This window comes from Phasianus colchicus, chromosome 10, assembly GCF_987193195.1.
Source record: "Phasianus colchicus chromosome 10, bPhaCol1.hap1.1, whole genome shotgun sequence".
NCBI classification, from domain to species: Eukaryota; Metazoa; Chordata; class Aves; order Galliformes; family Phasianidae; genus Phasianus; species Phasianus colchicus.
This window is the reverse complement of record NC_143445.1, coordinates 5,657,977-5,677,909: the sequence shown is the minus strand read 5'-3', so window position 1 is coordinate 5,677,909 and position 19,933 is coordinate 5,657,977. Positions and strand designations below refer to the sequence as shown.

The 19,933-nt window shown below is 58.2% G+C and overlaps 1 protein-coding gene across 31 annotated transcripts in view; it reads left to right on the top strand.

Annotated features, from left to right (window-relative positions):
• Positions 1–158: 158 nt before the first annotated feature.
• Positions 159–19,933, top strand: part of KIF1A (kinesin family member 1A) — a 32,550-nt gene continuing 12,775 nt past the window's right edge. For 11 of the 31 annotated variants that reach the window (XM_090147095.1, XM_090147093.1, XM_090147087.1 and 8 more), the window contains exons 1-29: positions 159–311; positions 2,938–3,080; positions 5,675–5,751; positions 5,840–6,019; positions 6,375–6,440; positions 6,551–6,729; positions 6,993–7,104; positions 7,265–7,342; positions 7,613–7,678; positions 8,017–8,034; positions 8,303–8,378; positions 8,479–8,557; positions 8,726–8,868; positions 9,213–9,239; positions 10,406–10,614; positions 11,216–11,295; positions 11,445–11,520; positions 13,023–13,102; positions 13,299–13,405; positions 13,566–13,649; positions 13,738–13,918; positions 13,995–14,067; positions 14,277–14,370; positions 14,843–14,991; positions 15,282–15,460; positions 15,559–15,696; positions 16,424–16,681; positions 19,552–19,670; positions 19,750–19,835. In XM_090147095.1, the coding sequence (XP_090003221.1) occupies positions 2,975–3,080; positions 5,675–5,751; positions 5,840–6,019; positions 6,375–6,440; positions 6,551–6,729; positions 6,993–7,104; positions 7,265–7,342; positions 7,613–7,678; positions 8,017–8,034; positions 8,303–8,378; positions 8,479–8,557; positions 8,726–8,868; positions 9,213–9,239; positions 10,406–10,614; positions 11,216–11,295; positions 11,445–11,520; positions 13,023–13,102; positions 13,299–13,405; positions 13,566–13,649; positions 13,738–13,918; positions 13,995–14,067; positions 14,277–14,370; positions 14,843–14,991; positions 15,282–15,460; positions 15,559–15,696; positions 16,424–16,681; positions 19,552–19,670; positions 19,750–19,835 (3,120 nt within the window). In that variant the 5' untranslated portion in view covers positions 159–311; positions 2,938–2,974. The remainder of the gene's footprint in view (positions 312–2,937; positions 3,081–5,674; positions 5,752–5,839; positions 6,020–6,374; positions 6,441–6,550; positions 6,730–6,992; positions 7,105–7,264; positions 7,343–7,612; positions 7,679–8,016; positions 8,035–8,302; positions 8,379–8,478; positions 8,558–8,725; positions 8,869–9,212; positions 9,240–10,405; positions 10,615–11,215; positions 11,296–11,444; positions 11,521–13,022; positions 13,103–13,298; positions 13,406–13,565; positions 13,650–13,737; positions 13,919–13,994; positions 14,068–14,276; positions 14,371–14,842; positions 14,992–15,281; positions 15,461–15,558; positions 15,697–16,423; positions 16,682–19,551; positions 19,671–19,749; positions 19,836–19,933) is intronic. The other 20 variants (XM_031596500.2, XM_090147110.1, XM_090147108.1 and 17 more) reach the window with 7 other exon arrangements.

Below are 19,933 nucleotides of genomic sequence, written 5' to 3'. Positions count from 1 at the left end.
CGCCGGTTGCCGTGGTGCCGGTTGCCATGGTGACGCAGGTCCCGCCTCTCCCCGCGCCCTTGCGGCGGATCCGCAGCGCGGGGCCGGGGGTGGTGTTGGGGTGGGATGCGGTGACGTCACCGCCCCGGGCGGCGGCGGCCAATGGGAGCGCGGGGGTGGGGAGGGGCAGGGCGGGACCGCAGGGGCGGGGCCGACACCGCCCGCACCGGCATCGGCATCGGCATCGGCAGCGGTACCGGCATCACCACCGGCGCCGGCCCCATGCCGGTGCGGAGCGGCTGAGCGCAGCGCCCCGCCGCCCACGGGCACAGGTAGGGGCGGCGGCACCGGCAGCGGCACCGCGCGGGACCCCTTCGGGAGGGGGCTGCGGCCGCCGCCCCGTCGGGGCGCAGAGGGGCAGCGGGGGGCTGCGGGCTGCTGTCCGCTACCGTGCGGGCACGGGGAGGGAGGGACAGAGGGCGCGGCGGGCACGGCGGGCACGGAGCCGCCGCGGCTTCCAGAAGCATCGGGCGGGGGGGCGATGCCCCGGGGGCGGCAGGTGCGGGGCTGCGGGGCTCCTGCGCCGTCATCGTTACGCTTCGGGGTGAAACGGCGGCGGTCCCGGGAGGCGGCGGAGATCCGCGCCTGGCACCGCTGACCTTGGGGCGGCCGCCGTGTCCCCGCGGGCAGCGCTGGCGGCTTCGGACGGTGGGAGGGGGCGGCTGGCACGGAGCTCGGCCGCCCCTTTGTCCTCCTCCCCCGGCCCCGCGCTGCCCTCCATCTTGGCTGAGGTGGCACAGCGGTGGCCGCAGATCCCCGCGGGCCCGCAGCCTTCGCATCGCCACCTGCACGTTGGATTCGATCCGCGTTGCGGAGCTGCGGTGCCCCGACACCCGAGAGGGGCAGGGCGGGTGGCACAGGGCACGGCACGCAGCCACCAGCCCCGAGTGCCCCCTCGAAGCTCAGGGATGGGTGATCCCAGCCCGCCTGCGCTGCATGCTGAAAACTGCACCGTCACGGCCCTTGTGCAAGGCTGGGCTGGGGACACGAGATGGGTGTCCCAATGAATGTGACTGGGGACAATAGCCCTTCCCCAGGGTTTTTGGCTGGCCTGGGGCAGGTGGAGGTCAGAGAGATGCCACAGCCACCATCAATCCAAAAGGAAGAGTGATCCCAGGGGCCGGGTGGCTGGCAGGGACACAAGGCTTTTACACCAACCTGGGAGGGGCGGGTGGCCAGGCTCCGGATGTGTCATGTCATTGGGGTAGTGGGAAGCAGTCCTCAGCCCCATAGGGTGTGACCCCAGCAGGAAGGAACCCGTGGGGATGTGGAGCAGCAGAACACCCAACGCTCTGTGGGTGATGTCACCCGAACCACAGCATCCTCCAGGGGATGGGTTTCTGCTGAAAATGGCATGGCGATCCCGCAGCATCCCGATGGGATGAGAACGGATGGGAAAGGATGGCTGCAGGGCATCCTGCTGTCACCTTGGTGGGATGGCAGCACACGGGGTGTGGCAGCGCCGCCTTGGGTTTATCTAATCCCTTCATCTAATCCCCGCTCAATTAATCTTGGCTGATCCTATTAATTGTTGCTCTGTGGCCATCGGGCCGCTCCCGCGATGGAGCTCTGCGGGGAGGGGACGCGTTGGGGACACGGCAGCCACGTGAGAGCCTCCCTCCCTGCTTCCCACCCGCTGGACCGCTCCCAGCGGCGCCGGCCGTGCGTTATCGGATTTCTCTCGAAGGCAGCGGATTAGGCAGGCGGTGGCCCCAGGCACGGGGATTGGGCCGGGAGGGGATGGCAGCAAGGAAACGAAATGGTCGGAGCTGCTCCGAGTCAGAAAATGGAGCCCGGCGCCTTGGCGTGGCTCTGCGGCAGCTTGTTCTTTCCCTTTGGTCGCATTTATTTTTTATATCCCTCAATCCAAGGAAGCAGCAGGATGGGGGATGCAGAGGCGTGTGTGCATCGTGCTCACTGGGCCCAGGGTGCTGCTGGCAATGCGCTGGAAATAGAGCTGAGAGCAGCCTGAGAGCAGGTGCTAGGGATTGGCATCTTAGTGGGATGCAGTGAGTGGGGTTTTGGTAAACCCAAACACCCCTGCACTCCTCCTGCAGGGATGCAGTGCACCTTTAATGTGGGCAAAGCATTGCCCAAAGGCATCACCACACTTGTCGTGCCTTCTGGCTGCAGATTTCTCACTGCACCACGCACATACCCACCCTTGGGCAGAGAGTATCGTGATTTTTGCCTCCCCTTGGACTAATACCCAAAGGGTTCTAAAGCGGTGCCCTTTTCTTGGGACCATCCTGTGGGTTTTCTTCTGCTCTTTCTTCATTTTCCACAAACTGAGCTGTTCTTTTTGCACGTGAAAGCCCATCCTGTGTTGAGGGCCCAACACACCACTCCGGTTTCTGACATCCAAAGAAGCAAAGTGGGGCTGGTGCTCATCCCTTTGCATCTCCCTGGGGCAAACATCCCAAGGCACTGCCCCTGCTGCCTCCCCGGGGGCCATCGAGGCCCTGCTGGCAGGGCTGCCCTTTGCTGCTGAGACAATTGATTGCTGGCTTAGCGAGATGGAGTGGAAAATAGCTATTGAGTGCGCAGGGCAGGGCAGTGGACATCCATGGGGCACCGAGAAACCGCAATGTTTGTGTGCAATGCCCTCCTCCCACTGTCTGTCCTCGAGTCAAAGGGTTTTCCTCCCTTCTGGGCTGAGGGCTGGAAGCTGTGGGGATGGGCACACGAAGGGCAAAGGAGTGCTCAGTCCATGGGATCAGCACCTCGAGGTGAGAAAGCTGCCCTGCCCCCAGCTGCAGGCGCCGTGTCCCCTTCTGTCCAAGGGATGCTGCAGGTGGCTGGGTGATGCTCTTGGCTCGTCTTGACTCAGTGAAGGATCATTCCTCCGGCAGGGCCTGGAGGTGGGAGCTCCCCTGACTCCTCCTTGTCGCCCCACAGGACAGCTCCGTTAGCAGCACCCATCCCAGCCGGCGCCATGGCGGGAGCGTCCGTCAAAGTGGCGGTGCGCGTGCGGCCCTTCAACTCCCGCGAGATGAGCCGGGAGTCCAAATGCATCATCCAGATGTCAGGAAGCACCACCAGTGAGTACGGCATCGGGAGCCCCCCGTGCACTGCGGGAGCGGGGTTTGCTTGGGTTGCAGGGATCAGAGCAGGGGTTGACACCATGCAACGGTGGGGAAATGGTACCACCCTACATCCCTCCTCTTTGGCTCTGGAAGCATGCAGATGGGACAGCACCTAAAATAACTCCCAGCTCCCTGCGTCACCGGCGGAGCAGGAGGTGCCGGTGCCAGCCACCCCCATGGCACGCACCGCCAGCAAAGGACGCTGCAGCGTGACGCGTGGGGACGTCTGGCAGGTCCCGGTGTGGGCAGTGCGGCTCCCTCCCGCCGGCCCTTTGCTGACAGCGAGCTTTTCCTCGCCCGCGGCGTCAGGCGATGAATGAACAAAGCATGGGCTGATCCCGCTGGGGGCGCTGCGTGGGGCCGCGCTGCTCCCGGAGTCGTGTTGAGCCCCTCTCGCCGATGGAGCGTGACAGCCTGGGGCACCCCCTGCCCGGCAGCCAGGCCAAAGCTGAATGCGGTTGGTGGGGCGGAAGGTCCTCTCGCAGCCTCTCCCTCTCCCCAGGGTCAGTGCAGAATGGTGTATCGGGGCGGCTCTGCGTAACTCATTCAGCAGAATTCATCACGCCACGCTGGGTGCAGGGGCAGGGGGATGGGAGCGAAGGAGCCAGCCCTTCCCGCAGCCCTTGTTCCCCAATTTCCAGCCCCCCTCCCTCACACTTCTTGGCTCATGGTGACCACCCGCCTGCCAACAACTGCTGCTTTGTTCCACTGCAGCATTGCCACGGGGACGGGGACCCCGGCCTCCTTCCCACTGCCATTCCTGAGGGCAGCGTGGCACTGAATGGCCACAGGCTGGGGCTGGAGCAGCCCTGCAGGCACCGCTGCCCGCAGTGCTTTTCCAGGTGCTTCCCCACACTGATGTCTGCTCTCCCCGGGGCTTTATCCCAGCCTGAGGCCTGGCATTTCTGTTGTCATGGCAAAACACGGGGCTTTAAAATATGGGGATTCATTTCATTCTGCTTTGTCCAGTTCAGTACTTATGTGTGACAAATATAAACGACATCTCCAGAGTTCTCCTCCTCCCTCTCTTGTCCATACCTTTTTCTCCCATCGTAGAATCATAGAGGTTGGAAAAGACCTCCAAGAACATCCAGCACATCCATCCACTCGCTGGCAAATAACCAGAGTGAAAAAAGGGGCATAGAGAGCATCTCAGCTTTGGGGATGGGATAGGATGGGAGATCCACAGGGCCACAGTGCATTTCCCCATTTCCCAGCCACTGACCATGCAGGGGACGTGCCCCCCCCGCCAGCTGGGTGGCTGCAGCTGGGGCACACAGAGCTGCTCAGTGCCATCCCCGCTGCTCCCAGCCCTGTGCCCGGCACTGACAGCACTGCGACATGCAGTGTCTTCCCTGTGCCAGCTTCTTCTCACTGCAGGTTTCGGTCCCGACCCCTCCTTTGTCACCTTTGTGGTGACAGGTCAAGGACACGTTGCCAATTCAGCACGGCAAAGCCCGTTTCCTAGCGACCCTGCTGTTCATGAGAAGACTTCATCATTAATTTAGGACCTGGGTTGTATCAAGCACAGCAGTGGTTGTGGTGTCCTCATGTTTGCACTGGGTGCTTTTTCACCCCATTCCAAACTTGGAGCACTTGTGGTGATTGTGCCATGTGGGCAGATCTGCAGGCACCTGCTGGCGTGGGGTGGTGGATGGGCAATGGGATGGCGATGGGGCATCCCACCCTGGGGGAAATCCATTGGAATTTGGGCTGAAGAACCCATTGGAATTTGAGTTGCAGAACCCACTGGGATTTGGATTGCAGAACCCACCACGGTTTGTGCAGCCCCCCCAGCTGCTCAGTAAGCTCCCAGCCCCGCAGCAGTGACAGGGAGCACTGTGGTCCCGCTGCCACCGCCGCATGCTGGCAGGGCTCTTCTTGGGGGCTGGGTGCCCCACACTGGGGGCTGTTTTCCCCCCCTCCCCACACAGCCCTGTGCATGTTGCAAGGGCATCTCAATGTCAGCGGCGATTGCTGAGCGCTGCATCCCGTGACTGCCCTCCTGGTTTGGGTTTCTTCTGACGCATCTCTATGAGTGTTGGTTATTTCAGAAGAAAAAAAAAAAAAAGCATCATAAACACTCCACGGGGTGGGGGAGAAAAAAAAAAAAAGCATCGAGCAAGTGAGAAAGAGAAGTGATGCAGTCTCTAATTTCCATGGCAACATCCTTTTCACCAGGGGATGGGAAAAAGCAGGCTCTTGTTTCCGCTGGCGGTTTAACACAGGGCATTAATCACCCTGCTGCTGCAGGGAGGATAAGGTACCAAAATAAAGCAGCGAGCAGGAGGGGGCTGGGAGCATTGCTCCAAGTCCCTGGGGATGGCTGAAGGGATCGGGGCTGTGACCCTGAGCTGTCCCCATGGTGCAATGGGGCAGGAGGGAGCCCAATAGAAGGAGCTGCTCACCCGCACAAGGTTTTGCCCTCCTGCCTGCCCCCAATTTCCATCCCAGTGGGGATTTAGGAGTGAGCCCATCGCAGCCCACTCGGGGTGTGGGATGTGGTGCTGCCACCTGGTTTCATCACATCTTTTTCTGTCTGCCCCCAGCTATCCTGAACCCGAAGCAGCCCAAAGAGACACCCAAAAGCTTCAGCTTTGACTATTCCTACTGGTCCCACACCACGGTAAGCAGCAGGGGGCCTGAGCCCGGATGGAATGGGACGCAGCAGGATGACCTCTTTCTCTGATTCCTCTCCTGCCTTCTCTCCGCAGCCTGCAGACATCAATTATGCATCTCAGAAGCAGGTGTACCGTGACATCGGCGAGGAGATGTTGCAGCATGCCTTCGAAGGCTACAACGTCTGCATCTTTGCCTATGGACAGACTGGTGCTGGCAAATCCTACACCATGATGGGGAAGCAGGAGAAGGACCAGCAAGGCATCATCCCACAGGTACTGCCTGGTGAATCATACAATCATTAAGGTTGCAAAAGACCCCTCAGATCCCCAAGTCCAATCCCAGCCCACCCCACCATGCCCACTGCCCACGTCCCTCAGTGCCACATCTCCACAGCTCCGAGCACCTCCAGGCTGCCCCACCTCCCTGTGCAGCTGTGCAGAGCCTCACTGCTCTTTCTGAGAAGAAATTCTTCCTAATATCCAACCTGAAAAACTGCCTCACACTTGAGCAGGATGCCCAAGGAAGAAGTCAGAGGGAGGGACAAGTCGGGGAGATGATCTGTGGGTCAGGGGGACTGCAGAGCATCCCTCTGCCCGGGGCTGAGCATCCCAACTCTTCTCTCTGCAGCTGTGTGAGGACCTCTTCTCCCGAATCAATGACACAACCAACGACAACATGTCCTACTCCGTGGAGGTAGGCACATCTCCTCCTGGGAGTGGGATGCTGGAGGCCCTGCGTGTTGGCTGTGCACCAACACCATTAATTCCAAATGAAACTCAGAGCCCTGTGCATGCTGTCCTCAGGTGAGCTACATGGAGATCTACTGCGAGCGGGTGAGAGACCTCCTGAACCCCAAGAACAAGGGGAACCTGCGAGTGAGAGAGCACCCCCTCATGGGTCCCTATGTGGAGGACCTTTCCAAGCTGGCCGTGACCTCCTACAACGACATCCAGGACCTGATGGACTCGGGGAACAAGGCCCGGTGAGTGGGGTGCAGAAGAACACTGAAACACCTGAAAAGCTTGCAGGCACCTCTAGGGATACCGAGATATTTGTGCATGGGTTGAAGTTGGCTGTAAAGCTTTCCCTGCTGCTGGGGGCAGGGTGAGAGTTTGGTGCCTCTCTGCTTCCCCAGAAAGGAGGCAAGATGTGATCTGCCTTGACTGCCCTGCCCCATAATTGTCCCCAACATCACTGCTCTGGCATTCCCTGCGGGGTGTCATGCCTTCTGTCCTCTCCCCACAGCACGGTGGCTGCCACCAACATGAATGAGACCAGCAGTCGCTCGCACGCCGTCTTCAATATCATTTTCACCCAGAAGCGGCACGATGCCGAGACGGACATCACCACTGAGAAGGTGAGAGCAGAGCCCCTGGGAAACACGAGAGGACACAGCGAGGGCTTTTTGTGCCACTGTTGGCCATGGAGAGCAACTGGGCAGGTGCTGGGTGTTGGGTACCGGTGTGTTGGACACGTGCCCAGCCTGCTACAGCTGTCGGTTCTGTCTCTGCCTGCAGGTCAGCAAAATCAGCCTGGTGGACCTGGCTGGCAGTGAGCGAGCTGACTCGACCGGCGCGAAGGGCACAAGGCTGAAGGTGAGTGTGGAATGGTAATGGTGCCAGGCTCCTCATCCCCATGTGTTCCTTGTCCTTTCCCCACACACTGCACTGGAAGCTGACACTTTTTGAGTTGCCCAGTGCCAGGTCAAGCAGAATCCACAGGCTCCACTTGGGAGTTGCTGGTTGCCCAGTAAGACCAGCTGCTGTTTGCACACCCTGCACTGGGGCTTCCCCATCCTCTGGGCTGCTGGGCTTTAGCGCTGCTCTGAAACAGGGCCTAATGATTTGGGGTTTTCTCTCCATCAGGAAGGAGCAAACATCAACAAGTCCTTGACCACACTGGGAAAAGTCATCTCTGCTCTGGCCGAAATGGTAGGTAGCCTGAGCATGAGTGAACAGCCCCATGGAGCACCCAGATTTCCATCTCCAAGGGAGGTTGTGCACCCAAGCTCTCAGATATGAAGCATCCAAGCTCCCATCTCCAAAGGGGTTGCAGAACCTAGACTCCCAGCTCTCAGGGTTGGGTAGATATGTCCCAACCTATCCTCACTGCCCAGCCCCTGTGGCTGGAGCCAGCTCGTCTGATAATACTGCCACGTTCTTGGGATCCCATGCTGGGTGAAGAGATGGGGAGCAGCTTACTGTCACCTCCCTCCCCCATTCCTTTCTGTTTGCAACAGAGCTAAACAATTTTTCTGCTTTCTTTGCAGGATTCGGGGCCAAATAAGGTGCGTGCTCTGACAGGGCTGGGTGGGTTTTCTCTTGAGGAGTGGAAGTGGGTTGTGCGGTGGTATGAGTTGAGCCCTGTAGTGGTGAGACAATGTGGACCCAACTCACACTTCTCTTGTGGGTTAGGCTGATCCCTCAGCATCTTGGTCAATGCATGACTCTTGTTAGACACCTCCCAGCCCTTGCAATGCGTTTTGCAGGCAGAACATTTCAGCAAAAAGGAGAGCAGGCAGTATGACAGCCTGACCTTCTGCTTCCTTTCCCCAGAACAAGAAGAAGAAGAAAACAGATTTCATCCCATACCGGGACTCAGTGCTGACCTGGCTGCTAAGGGAGAATCTGGGTGAGGCTGCGAGGCTGTGAGGGGTCTGGGGGGCATGACTTGGCAGGGATGGTTGCTGCAGGGACCACAACTCACTGAAACCCTATGTCTGTCTGAACAGGGGGCAACTCCAGGACAGCCATGGTCGCTGCCCTCAGCCCTGCTGACATCAATTACGATGAGACGCTCAGCACATTAAGGTAGGCTTTGGCAGGAGGTCTGAGGTTGAGTAGGTCTCCAAAGCCCAGTGCTCCCTTGTGCTCAGTGTCCCTTCCTTTCAGCAGAGAGGAGGTGAGGGCTGCCTGCAGGCCCCTATAAGAGGGGTCCTCTGGCCAAGCCACCCTACTCAGGGCCCTGTCTCTCCCCAGATATGCCGACCGTGCCAAGCAGATCCGCTGCAATGCTGTCATCAACGAGGACCCCAACAACAAGCTGATCCGGGAGCTGAAGGATGAGGTGGCCCGCCTGCGTGACCTTCTCTATGCCCAGGGGCTCGGGGACATCATTGACAGTAGGTACCGCGCCGCGCAGAGCCAGGCTGGGATCTTGTGGGGATGCTCCCAGAGCTGCCCCATGTCCTGCTCCACACTCAGACCATCTCATTGCCCACCTCACTGTGAGGAATGGCACGTCCCCTCCTTGTCACTACCCTGCTGGGACATCTGTGACCAGCCCCGCATGTGCCATTCCAGAGCCCTCCTCACCCCACAGTCTGTGTCCCACTGCCTGGGATGATGCTGGGGGCCCCAAGGCCTCTCCTCCCCATGCTTTCAGGCTGTTGTCAATCCTACCTAGATGAACCCACTCTTGTTCTGTTTTCTTTGTCTTCTTCCCCCCGCTGTCTCTCTCTCTTAGCCCACCCTGCTGCGGGAGGATCCAAATGTGTGTATTGCCTGTCACTGGTACTCTGTGTTGCTTCTCTGCTTTGGGTAGGCTGTGCCAAGGAGCATTTGTGCAGCATGGGGAAGGGCTCCCACAGCTACTCCCAGGGCGCTGGCAAAGGGAGAGTGGCAGAGCCCAGTGTTCTCCTGCGGGAACGGTTGGCACAGGGATATCTCTGCACTGCCATCATGCCCTTCCCTTCCCTTGTGCAGGGCACACACTGCAATGTGAAGTCCTGCAAATTCACCTGGTGGACCCTTTTCCCCATGCTGTAACTGTGCTCCCCCTTGCTGCTGCTGCTGCTGCTGGGCTGGATGCTGCTTCTGGCACTGCTTCTGAAGGCATGGGCTCTGCTCCCAGGGCAAACTGGTGCCAGGCAGGCATGGTGTGATGTGGGTGGCCTTGGGACACCTTGGAGACTGGTTCTGCTGAGGATCATCCTGGGGGCAGCAAAGGAACAGGGTGAATTCAAGGTGGAGACTTCACAAAGTGATGGGGCTTCTGTCCCCAAGCAGCCAGAGGGTGACACCATCTCTCCTGGTAGTGCCTGGGCAGACGGAACGGTTCTCTCCATAGAAGCTGGCTGGCCCCTAGGAGCAGGGAGGTTGGAGTGGCCATCATCCCTGGAGAGGGGATGTTGACTCATGTCCACATGGATTGCACAGCAGCAGCAGCTGCAAGCATCCCGCTGGGAGATGAGACCAGCAGCTGGTGGTTGCTGATGCTTGAGGTGCTGGGCTGCAGTGAAGTCTGAGCACAGGTCCCTATCTCCTTGTCCCCTTTGTAGGATGGGGGCTCCTGGCTCTCCTTACTTTCCCCAAATTCCCCTTGCTCCCAACCCAGCACATCTGGGGCCATGGGGCAGGATGCTACATGTGCTTGGGCAAGGTGGTTTAGGCACCGTGTCGTCAAAAAGCATCCCCAGCAGCCCAGGAAGGGCTCCCAGACTGCTCCTGAGCTGCTTCTGACAGTGGCCCCAGGGCACTGCTGCTGATCTGCTCTGCCAATGCTCTGCCTTTTTATTTTAATTTCTGCCTTTCTTCTTGCCACTTTTTTTTTTTTTTTTTCCAACAGCTTTTCTCGTCTCTGTCTTCTTTCTCTCTCTCTTCCTTCTTCCTGTCCATGTGTCTTCCCCCTGGCCCATCCCTCTCCTTCCCCACCCGTAGATGTGTCCGACTTTGAGAACAATAATGGCACTATTGGGACAGAGCTGAGCCAACGCCATGACAATCTCTCCACAGTGACCAACGCTATTGCTGGCATCAGCCCCTCTTCCTCCCTGTCGGCTCTCTCCAGCCGCGCAGCCTCTGTTGCCAGCCTCCACGAGCGCATCATGTTTGCTCCAGGCAGCGAAGAGGCTATTGAAAGGCTCAAGGTAGGAGGCTGGCTTGTTGCACCTGCTGTTTGCTGGATGTAGAGAACGAGAGTTAAGAGCAGCAGCTGAGGGAAGTGGGGCTGTGCAGTCTGGAGGATGCTGAATCGTAGCCTCGTTGTTCTACAGCCACTTGAAAGGAGAACGTGTCGGTCTCTTTGCCCAGGTGACAAGTGACAGGCCATGAGGAAACAGCCTCAGGTTGGGAGGTTCAGACTGGGTATCAGGAGGAATATCTTTATGGAAGGGTGGTTAGGTGTTGGGCTGGGTCCCCACCCCTGGAGGTGTTGAGGAACCGTGTGGGGTAGCTCCAAGTGCCACGGCCTAGTGATGGGACGTGGCGGGTTGGGTTGGTGGTTGGACTTGGTGACCATGAATGCCTTTTCCAACTGAAATGTCTCTGTCATTGTGATTCTGTGGACCCGGAGCTGCCAGGTGCCCTGGGTGAGGAGTGGGATTGGTGTGACAGGGCTGGGCTGGAGCTGTTGTTGCTCTGTGAGATGCAGTGAGCGAATGCAGAGCCCATCAAAACCAGGCTGACTTTCAGCTCCATGGCTGAGCCCAACCAAATGTCCAAAACACTGAGCCTCCTTCACCCCACCAGGAAACAGAGAAGATCATTGCTGAGCTGAACGAAACGTGGGAGGAGAAGCTGCGCAGGACAGAGGCGATCCGGATGGAGAGGTAGGTGGGCTGGGATGGGGGCAGTTTGGTGACTCCCATGGGCTCCAGCTGCGCCTGGCGAGCACGAGGCATCCCCAGGGGGCACGCAAGGAGCAGTGATGGGTGGCTGCCAGGGCTGGTGCAGTTTTGACAGGCTCTGCTTCCTGCAGGGAAGCCTTGCTGGCCGAGATGGGGGTGGCCATGAGAGAGGACGGAGGCACCCTGGGTGTTTTCTCTCCAAAAAAGGTAGGATCCTCTAATTCTCCCTGCTAAATGGGCAGGTGGTACCCATGCAGTTCCCTCCAAGCCTATCTGTGTCAACCAGCTCCAGATATTTCTAGGGGGCTCTCAGAAACATTAACTGTTAGCTCTGGAAGCTGCTATGCATATTTTGGTGCAAGCCCTGCTCTGTCCATATGCCACAAGTGGAAGACACAACTCCCATTCAAGAGACACCATGGAGCCCTGGTGACAGTTGTGGTGTCAGGCTCTTGGTGTCGGCTGCTAACACCTGGGGCATTTGATATTGCCATCAGCCTTCAGGGCTTCCTCGCTTGGAAACGGAGGCACAGGGGTATTAAATAGCATTAAATAGCAGGAAGCATTCTCTGAGCAAACACTGGCCCTGCCCCAAGCAGATCATCTGGCAGCGAGCCCTGCCAGTGCAGTGCTGCAGCTCCTCACCACCACCCGAATACCTTATGGGACCCACTGGGTGAGGAGAGCAGGCTCTGCCCCCAGCCCCTGCTGGGACACGTGGCGATGAGCACTTTGGGACCTTGATGTGGCTCTTCTGACAGTTTTCACACCACCGTCTTTGTTTTTCACCTGCCTCAGCCGCTGCCTGTTAGGCCCCCCGATGTGTGTGTGGGAAGCGTGGGGGTGTATTCCCCAAAGCAGGTTGGTCCTGAGGTGGCCTTGCGGTGGTGCTCGTGGTGCCAACCTTTTCTTCAGCTCTCTGATTTCTCCTGCTGCTGGCGAGGAATGCTAGCTCCAAAAGCGTGCAAAACATTCTGACTGTGAGCAGAGCACAGCCAGACCTTGTTGCCCTGCTGTACGCCATCACTGGGGTGACAATTTGTCCAAATCTTGCAAATCTGGAGCAAAATTGCAAACCAAAAGAGCCTCAGAGTTTCAGACCCAGAGGATCTGGAGAGTATGTTATTCCTGCCAGCCACCATGGAGAACAGCCTGTGTTTCCTTTTACTCCAGCTCTCCTGCCCTGTTTGCTGTGAGTCTCTTGCACCCATTGTGGTTTCTCCAGCTGGGGACACCTCTGCATGCAGGGTGCCCACAGGCTGATAGAACATTTATCCTCCTCTTTCTGAGAAACTCAGAGCTTGTCCCGCTGACAGAAGGTGCAATTGCAGTAGCCTGCAGAAATTCCCTCTCATCAAGTGCACAGTGGCCATGGCTTGTGGGAAGGAAATAATGGGAGGGAGCTGATAGGAGGAAGGACAGAGAGTGCAGATGTGGCCACCTCCATTTGAGGACTTCTTGTGCTGGGCCTAGTTGCATTCCAAATATTCCCAGCAGCCAGGGAAAAGCCACCAAGAACTCAACCCTTGGAAGAGCAAAGTGAGAAGGCTTGGTGGATGCTCACAACGGAGTCCAGCCTTGGTTTTGTTGGCACTGGGTTGGGTCAGGGTGGCCACAGGACTGGATGGTCATGGAGGCTGAAGGGTGAGGAGCTGGGGGGTGAGCTTGGGTTTCACTGTATCCTGGTGACTCCTTCTTGTGTTCCCCAGACGCCCCACTTGGTCAACCTGAATGAAGACCCGCTCATGTCTGAGTGCCTTCTCTACTACATCAAGGACGGGATAACCAGGTGAGGGCCGGGTCTGCTGAGCTTATATGAGCAATACAGCCACACTGGGTAACATGTATGTCCATGGCAATCTCATGAGAGATGTTAGTCCTGCTGATGGTGCAAGTCCAGAGAGTACTTTTGAAGCCCAAAGGAGGATATTTTGGGGCTGGTTTGAGGACAGACACAGCTGCTCAAGCTGCCTTTTCCCCAACAGGGTTGGCCGGGAAGATGCAGAGAAGAGGCAGGACATCGTTCTCAGTGGGCACTTCATCAAGGAAGAGCACTGCCTTTTCCGCAGTGACACGAGGACCGGCGGTGAAGGTACAGATTGTCCTGAGGGGCTCTGTCTGCCCGGGTTCATCCTGGGGTCCTGCCCTGGGCTTGGGGCTCGATGTGAGGTTGGCCAAGCCCTGTTCATCACTCATGGTGGGAATATGCCTGGAGGCCCAGGCTGCCCCTCCACCTGCCGCTTGTCACGCAGTGATTGTGACCCTGGAGCCTTGTGAAGGCGCTGACACCTACGTGAATGGCAAAAAGGTGACGGAGCCCAGCGTCCTGCGCTCAGGTGGGTCCCCAGGGGATGCTTCTGCCCACAGTTCCATGCACTGCAGCCATCCCTGCGGCTAAACTCAGGCTTTCTGTCCCTGCCACAGGAAACCGGATCATCATGGGGAAGAGCCACGTCTTCCGCTTCAACCACCCCGAGCAGGCCCGGCAGGAGCGGGAGCGGACGCCGTGTGCTGAGACACCTGCTGAGCCCGTGGACTGGGCCTTCGCCCAGAGAGAGCTGCTGGAGAAGCAGGGCATCGACATGAAGCAGGAGATGGAGCAGAGGTGGGCGCGTGGGGCCGGGAGGAGGGTGAGGGTAGGAGCCCTGCTTGGTCATCTTCATCTTCCCTGCTCCTTCCAGGCTTCAGGAGCTGGAGGACCAGTACCGGCGGGAGAGGGAGGAGGCAAATTACCTTCTGGAGCAGCAGCGGCTGGTAGGTGGCCAGGCTTTCTAGGCTGTCCCAGCACCACCATTCCTGGCAGCTGTTTCCATGGGGCAGCTCTGTGCATCTTGGAATGATGACAAATCCATCATCCCATCATTCCTGAGACTGCTTACCGATATGGACATGGAGTGGGGAGAGAAGGGCTGATGAAGATTGCATCCTATGGACTGCATCGTTCTTCTCCCTGCTTCCCTTAGGACTATGAGAGCAAACTGGAGGCTCTGCAGAAGCAGATGGATTCTAGATATTACCCTGAAGCCAATGAGGAAGAAGAAGAACCTGAAGATGAAGGTGAGTGCTGGGTGACAAAGGAGAGATGGAAAAGTTTGGGTGGAAGGAGGGGATGAGCTGATATTTCTGCAGATAGGTTTGGGAGAGGAGCTGGTGTGCTCCAAGCAGCCTCAACTTCACCTCTCTCTTGTCAGCTCATTAGAGGAGTCATTAATAAAAAAACATACAGAAAACTGGTAGGAGGAAGGATTTTAGAATGAAAACCAAAGAACTCCATTGCGACATCTGGCTGCAGAGCCTCGGGGAGCCAGTATGAAGTAATTGGGAGGAATTTTGCAATGAGTTTGCCCACTGCTGCACTCCATGCCCTTCCAATCCTCCTTCTCCCCATGGCAAAGCAGGTGTTGCAGTAGGGCCTGGATGCTTTCCATGGGAAGAAAAGCAGTACACCCAGACACCTCATGCTGCATCCTTCTCCCAGCCTCAGCATCAGGATGTGTGTGGTGAGCATCCCTCTGTGTCCTTCCCACAGTGCAGTGGACGGAGCGGGAGTTTGAGCTCGCCCTCTGGGCCTTCAGGAAGTGGAAGTGGTACCAGTTCACCTCCCTTCGTGACCTGCTCTGGGGCAATGCCATCTTCCTCAAGGAAGCTAATGCCATCAGTGTGGAGCTGAAGAAAAAGGTGGGTGCTGAATGCGAGTGGTGGCTCTCACCATCATGGTGTTGCTAGGCGCTTATTGCTTGGGTTTTGGGGGGACATGTGGTGTTCCTGCTTGCTGCCACAGCAAGTGAGCACAGACCTGTGTGGTGGCAGGGATCTATGGGGAGAGAGCCCTGAGCAAGCAGCTCCAGCACATCCCTGTTGTGCATCTGTGCATGTACCCACATAGTGATGCGGTGATGGCGAGAGCCCAGGCTGATGGCACTGTGGTCTTCATGGCCGGATCACCATTCTTCTCTGCCTCCTTCCAGGTGCAGTTTCAGTTCGTCCTCCTGACAGACACGCTGTATTCACCTCTCCCTCCTGACCTGCTGCCTCCCGATGCTGCCAAGGACCGGGAGAAGCGGCCGTTTCCCCGCACCATTGTGGCCGTGGAGGTGCAGGACCAGAAGAACGGGGCAACGCATTACTGGACCCTGGAGAAGCTCAGGTAGGGAGGGATGTCTGCACTGGGCAGGCTCAGCAAGAGGGTTCTGCCAGCCCCAGCCTGATTTCTCACCACTGCCCCTTGTGTGCCCACATCTGCAGGCAGCGCCTGGACTTGATGCGCGAAATGTACGACCGTGCAGCAGAAGTGCCTTCGAGCGTCATCGAGGACTGCGACAACGTGGTGACCGGCGGAGATCCCTTCTACGACCGCTTCCCATGGTTCAGGCTGGTTGGCAGGTGAGCGCTTTGGCTCCTTCGATGTGCAGCCTGGAGGCACGGCGTCCCCCTGGGGCAGAGCTGCTGTCAGGCAGATCTGGCTCATCGTCGCCATGGCCCACGCCGCAGCCGGTCCCCTCCGGCCTCCCGTGAAGCGGTGCCACCAGGCAGGGGTTGTCAGCCACCGGTGGAGCACCGGTGCCGCCGTGCCCACCGCCTCTGTGTGTGTGTGCACATCTGTAGGCGTCCGTGTCCAAGCGTCTGTCTGTGCCACCCGTGCCGTGCGTCTCCATGTGCTTCCTGCACGGTGCCGGCAGTGAGGACGGGTGGCCCAACAAGGACACACGGATGTGCGTGCCTTGGAGGCCTCACCTCGTGCCACAGCGGCACCGGCAGTTGGATTTCCCTCTGGGTGGGTGGTGGGGTGTCCCCCCAGCCTTGTGTTGTGTGTTCTGTCCCGCTGCGCTGTGCTGCCTGCAAAGCCAGCGCCGGGAATCCCCATGTTTGCACCAGTTTGTTGGGTCTCTCTTTTTTTCCCACATTTTATAGCCGACAGCCATTGGTGGCTTCCTTTAGAGACGCACCGGATGGGCAAGTCTCTATTTCCTGACATCCCTTGGTTTGAGCAGAAAACAAACCAAGCCAAAAAAAAAAAAAAAAAAAAAAAAAAGCAAAATCCCTATTCTTGCTCTCTCTGTTTGGAACAGCTGGTGTTAACCTGTCTTCTATCTTGTTGTACTAACCTTAGTTCAGATATCTCTGGCTGCAACAGCTCTCCTCTTTTCAACACATGCATGAGCGAGCGCATGGCTGATCTCACCCCCTCCCCTACCTTCTCGAACCCCGACTCCGACATCACCGAGCCTGCTGACGAGCAGCACGAGGGGCAGGAGGAGGAGGAGGAGGAGGCGGAGGACCTGGAGGAAGACATCTTTCCGGAGTGCCCGCTGTGTGATGGCCGGGATCCGTTTTACGACCGCTCCCCCCTGTTCAGTTTAGTAGGAAGGTTGGTGAGGTTTTAGGAGAGCATGCTGGGAAGGAACTAGCTCTTTCGCATGAGGGAACTGCTTTCTGGCACGACCCCCACCTCCAGGGCGTCCCGTGGGCGCAGGGGTGGCCGGCGGGTCGGGGCCACCGAGGTAGGGCTGTGACAAACACAGCAGCAAGGGACCAGGGTGAGCGCGAGACCCCTGCTTTGGGCAGCCCCCAAAAACGTGAGGTCTCCCTGAGTGCCACAGGACCTGCACTCGGGTTTCCGTTCCCAGGGGGCCACCTGCCAGTCGTAGTGAGGACCACAGGTGTGACACCATGAGTGTGAGGCTCTGTGCTTTTGTCCTAGCGATGCATAGGCCACAAGTTTTGCAGCTGTCCCAGTGCAGCAGGGAAAAATGGGGCTGTGCCGGTCGCTGTGAACCCTGGCACCATCTGGTGGGACTCAGGGGGAGCCATGTGAGTGAGATGAGCTTGGGATCAGCAGGGGGAGGAGAATGCTTTGGGAAGTGGTGCTTTCTCTGTGCCCCACGCACTGCTTGGGATCATCTCCATGGGCTGGCAGCTACAAGCACAGGGGATACTCAGAAAGGGCGCATAGAGACCCAAGCTGCAAGAACAGGAAGGGAAAAGAGCCTTAATTTCTCCTCCCTGTATGCCAGGACAGTCCTGGGCTTGGTCACTCCTGGCTTGGAGAAATCAGGGTGGGTTTTTGGGCTCCAACTGTGCCTTCAAACTGTCGCAATCCGCCCATCCCAAAACACCCTCGTGACGCAGGCAGGATGATGCTGGCCCCCTGGCTTCACTGCAGAAGGCTTCCCAAGAGGCAAGGGATGTGTGCTCTGAGCAGCACTCGGAGCCCCCATTCCTGGGACCATGGGGGTCCGCCAAAGGCAGACCCCCCCACCATGCTGGGGCTGCTTCTCCCTTACCGTGTCCAAGTCTGGGGTGCGAGGAGGAGATGCAGCGGCACAGGCAGAGAGGGAGGAGGTGGGGTAAGAGCCCTGCAGCCTCAGACCGAAAGAGCTGGGTTCTTCCACCCTTTTTTTTTTCCTTTATTTTTTCTTTTTTCTTTTTTCCTTTTTTTTTTTTTCCTTTTTTTTTTTTCCAAAAACCAAAACCAAAACTCTCGGGGGCACCTCAAAACCAAACCCACCGACCTGCCAAGCAAACCTCTGCAGTCCCCCAGGTCGTTCCCTCGGGCTCTCCCGACTTCTTTTGAGTCTGCCCCGGGTTTGGCTCCCCACGCAGCAGCTGTGCCGGCCACATTTCTTGTGAAGTGTGCTTTGATTGGTTTATATGATTGGATCCTTGTCTTTGATTTCTTTCTTTCTTTCTTTCTTTTCAGTTTGTTTTTGGTATTTTGTTTTTTTTTTTTTTTTAATTTTTTGTTTTGGTTTGGTTTGGTTTTTTTAGCTGCTGGCTCTCTCTCTCCAAAGCTTTAGCAAAAATTGGGGTTATTTCACTTTTGTCTTCCTTTGGAAAGGCTTTTCTTTGGTCTGAGCATGCCATCTTTGCACCTCACCAATCTTGTGGTTAGTGTCCCTGCCCTCCTTCCTCTAGTGACACACTTGTCCCCCTCCTCCCCATCCTCTTGTCCTTCCCTCCCCATCTTCCCTCCCTTCTCCATCCCCTGGATTCATCCTTATGGGCTGCCCACTGATTTTGGGGCAGGAGAATTGCTCATGGGCAGGCAGTCCCAAATCCATGCCTACCTGAGCCCTGGTGGCCAACAAGAAGAGCTGGGGCGAGATGCTCGGTGGGGGATTGCACTCTGTGACTCAACCCCTCTTGGAGTTGTTTTGGGTGGAAAAAGCCTCGGACTTTTGGGTGGAAGAAGCCTTGGCTTGAGGTTGGCCCAAGCTGCAGCAGCAGCAGGGAGAACCTCTGCACCTCTGCAAGGCTGAATCTTTGAACACAGGGCTGTGGCCTTTTCTGCAAAAGCCTTTCAGATGTTGTTTGGATGCCTGTGAGGTTAGGAAGCCAGCCACCTGAAGATGTCTGCATTTGCCTTGGGAAGCCTCCTGAAGCTGATGTGTCCTGACTGTTGCCTTCAGGATCCCTACCCACAAGACACAAAGATGTCACATTTCGAGACACATGGGTGGGAAAGCGGAAACAAGCCATCCCTGCTGAGGACATGAGGACCTCTAAATGGTGGAAGGACCTCTATGTTGTCTTGGTCAGAAAGGACTAACATCTGTCACCAGCTCCCAGCTAGGGAGGGAGAGGCTGAGCTGGCCAGCTGTGGACTCAAGGAAGGCAGCAAGCGGAAGCCAAATGACTGAGGAATGCCACGTGCCTGTGCCCAGCCCGGATACCTGGAGGAGGTCCCAGGGAGCTCAGCAGTCACACCGGAACCCTGCGGTGTCACCAGGCGGGACACGGCGTGGGGACACGTGCATGCCACCAGCCACACCTCACAGCATCCCCAGCCACCTCCAGCCACCGCCACCCAGAGCAGGTTCACCTGCAGAGGCTCTGATGCCCAGGCCAGGACCTTTTCCTCCCCCCCCCTCCTTTGCTCCCGCCAGCCTCTTCCTCCCTCCTTCCCTCCCTCCTTTCCACCCTGTCCTCGCCTCGCCCGCCCCCCGTTGCCTCCGCAGCACCCCCAGCTCTCTCACGGCACCTCCTGCCCCCATCCTCCGGCTCGTCACCGCCAAGACGGTCCTCTGCCCAGCTTGCCCCCTCCCCAGGACGCGACAGCCGGAGAGACGCCGGCTCGCCCGCTCCCCGCCCCGCGCTGGCCCTGGCTGCCCCTCATGGCTTTGCTTTGCAGCGGTGACGTGGGACATGGGACCCGGCCGCCGGCGGCCGCCACCCGCGCTCTGGGATGCTCGGGTGGAGGCGGTGACGGCGCTCCCGTGTTGCTTCTCCTCCCGGCAGGGCCTTCGTCTACCTCAGCAACCTGCTGTACCCCGTGCCCCTGGTGCACCGCGTGGCCATCGTCAGCGAGAAGGGTGAGGTGAAGGGCTTCCTGCGCGTGGCCGTCCAGGCCATCTCAGGTAGGGACTGGCCCTGGTGCTGCTTCAGCTTGTGTGTCCCCTGGCGTGCCACCAACACCTTGCTGCTTTCCTCCTGCAGCCGACGAGGAGGCCCCAGACTACGGTTCTGGCGTGCGGCAGTCGGGGACGGCGAAGATCTCCTTTGACGATCAGCACTTCGAGAAGGTATGACCGCAGCAGGGACTGGGATGGGGTTGGCTGCACGGAGCACGGCGTCTCACCCTGTAGGGTGGTGCCCAGCTGCTCCGCCTTGGGTGCCGTCC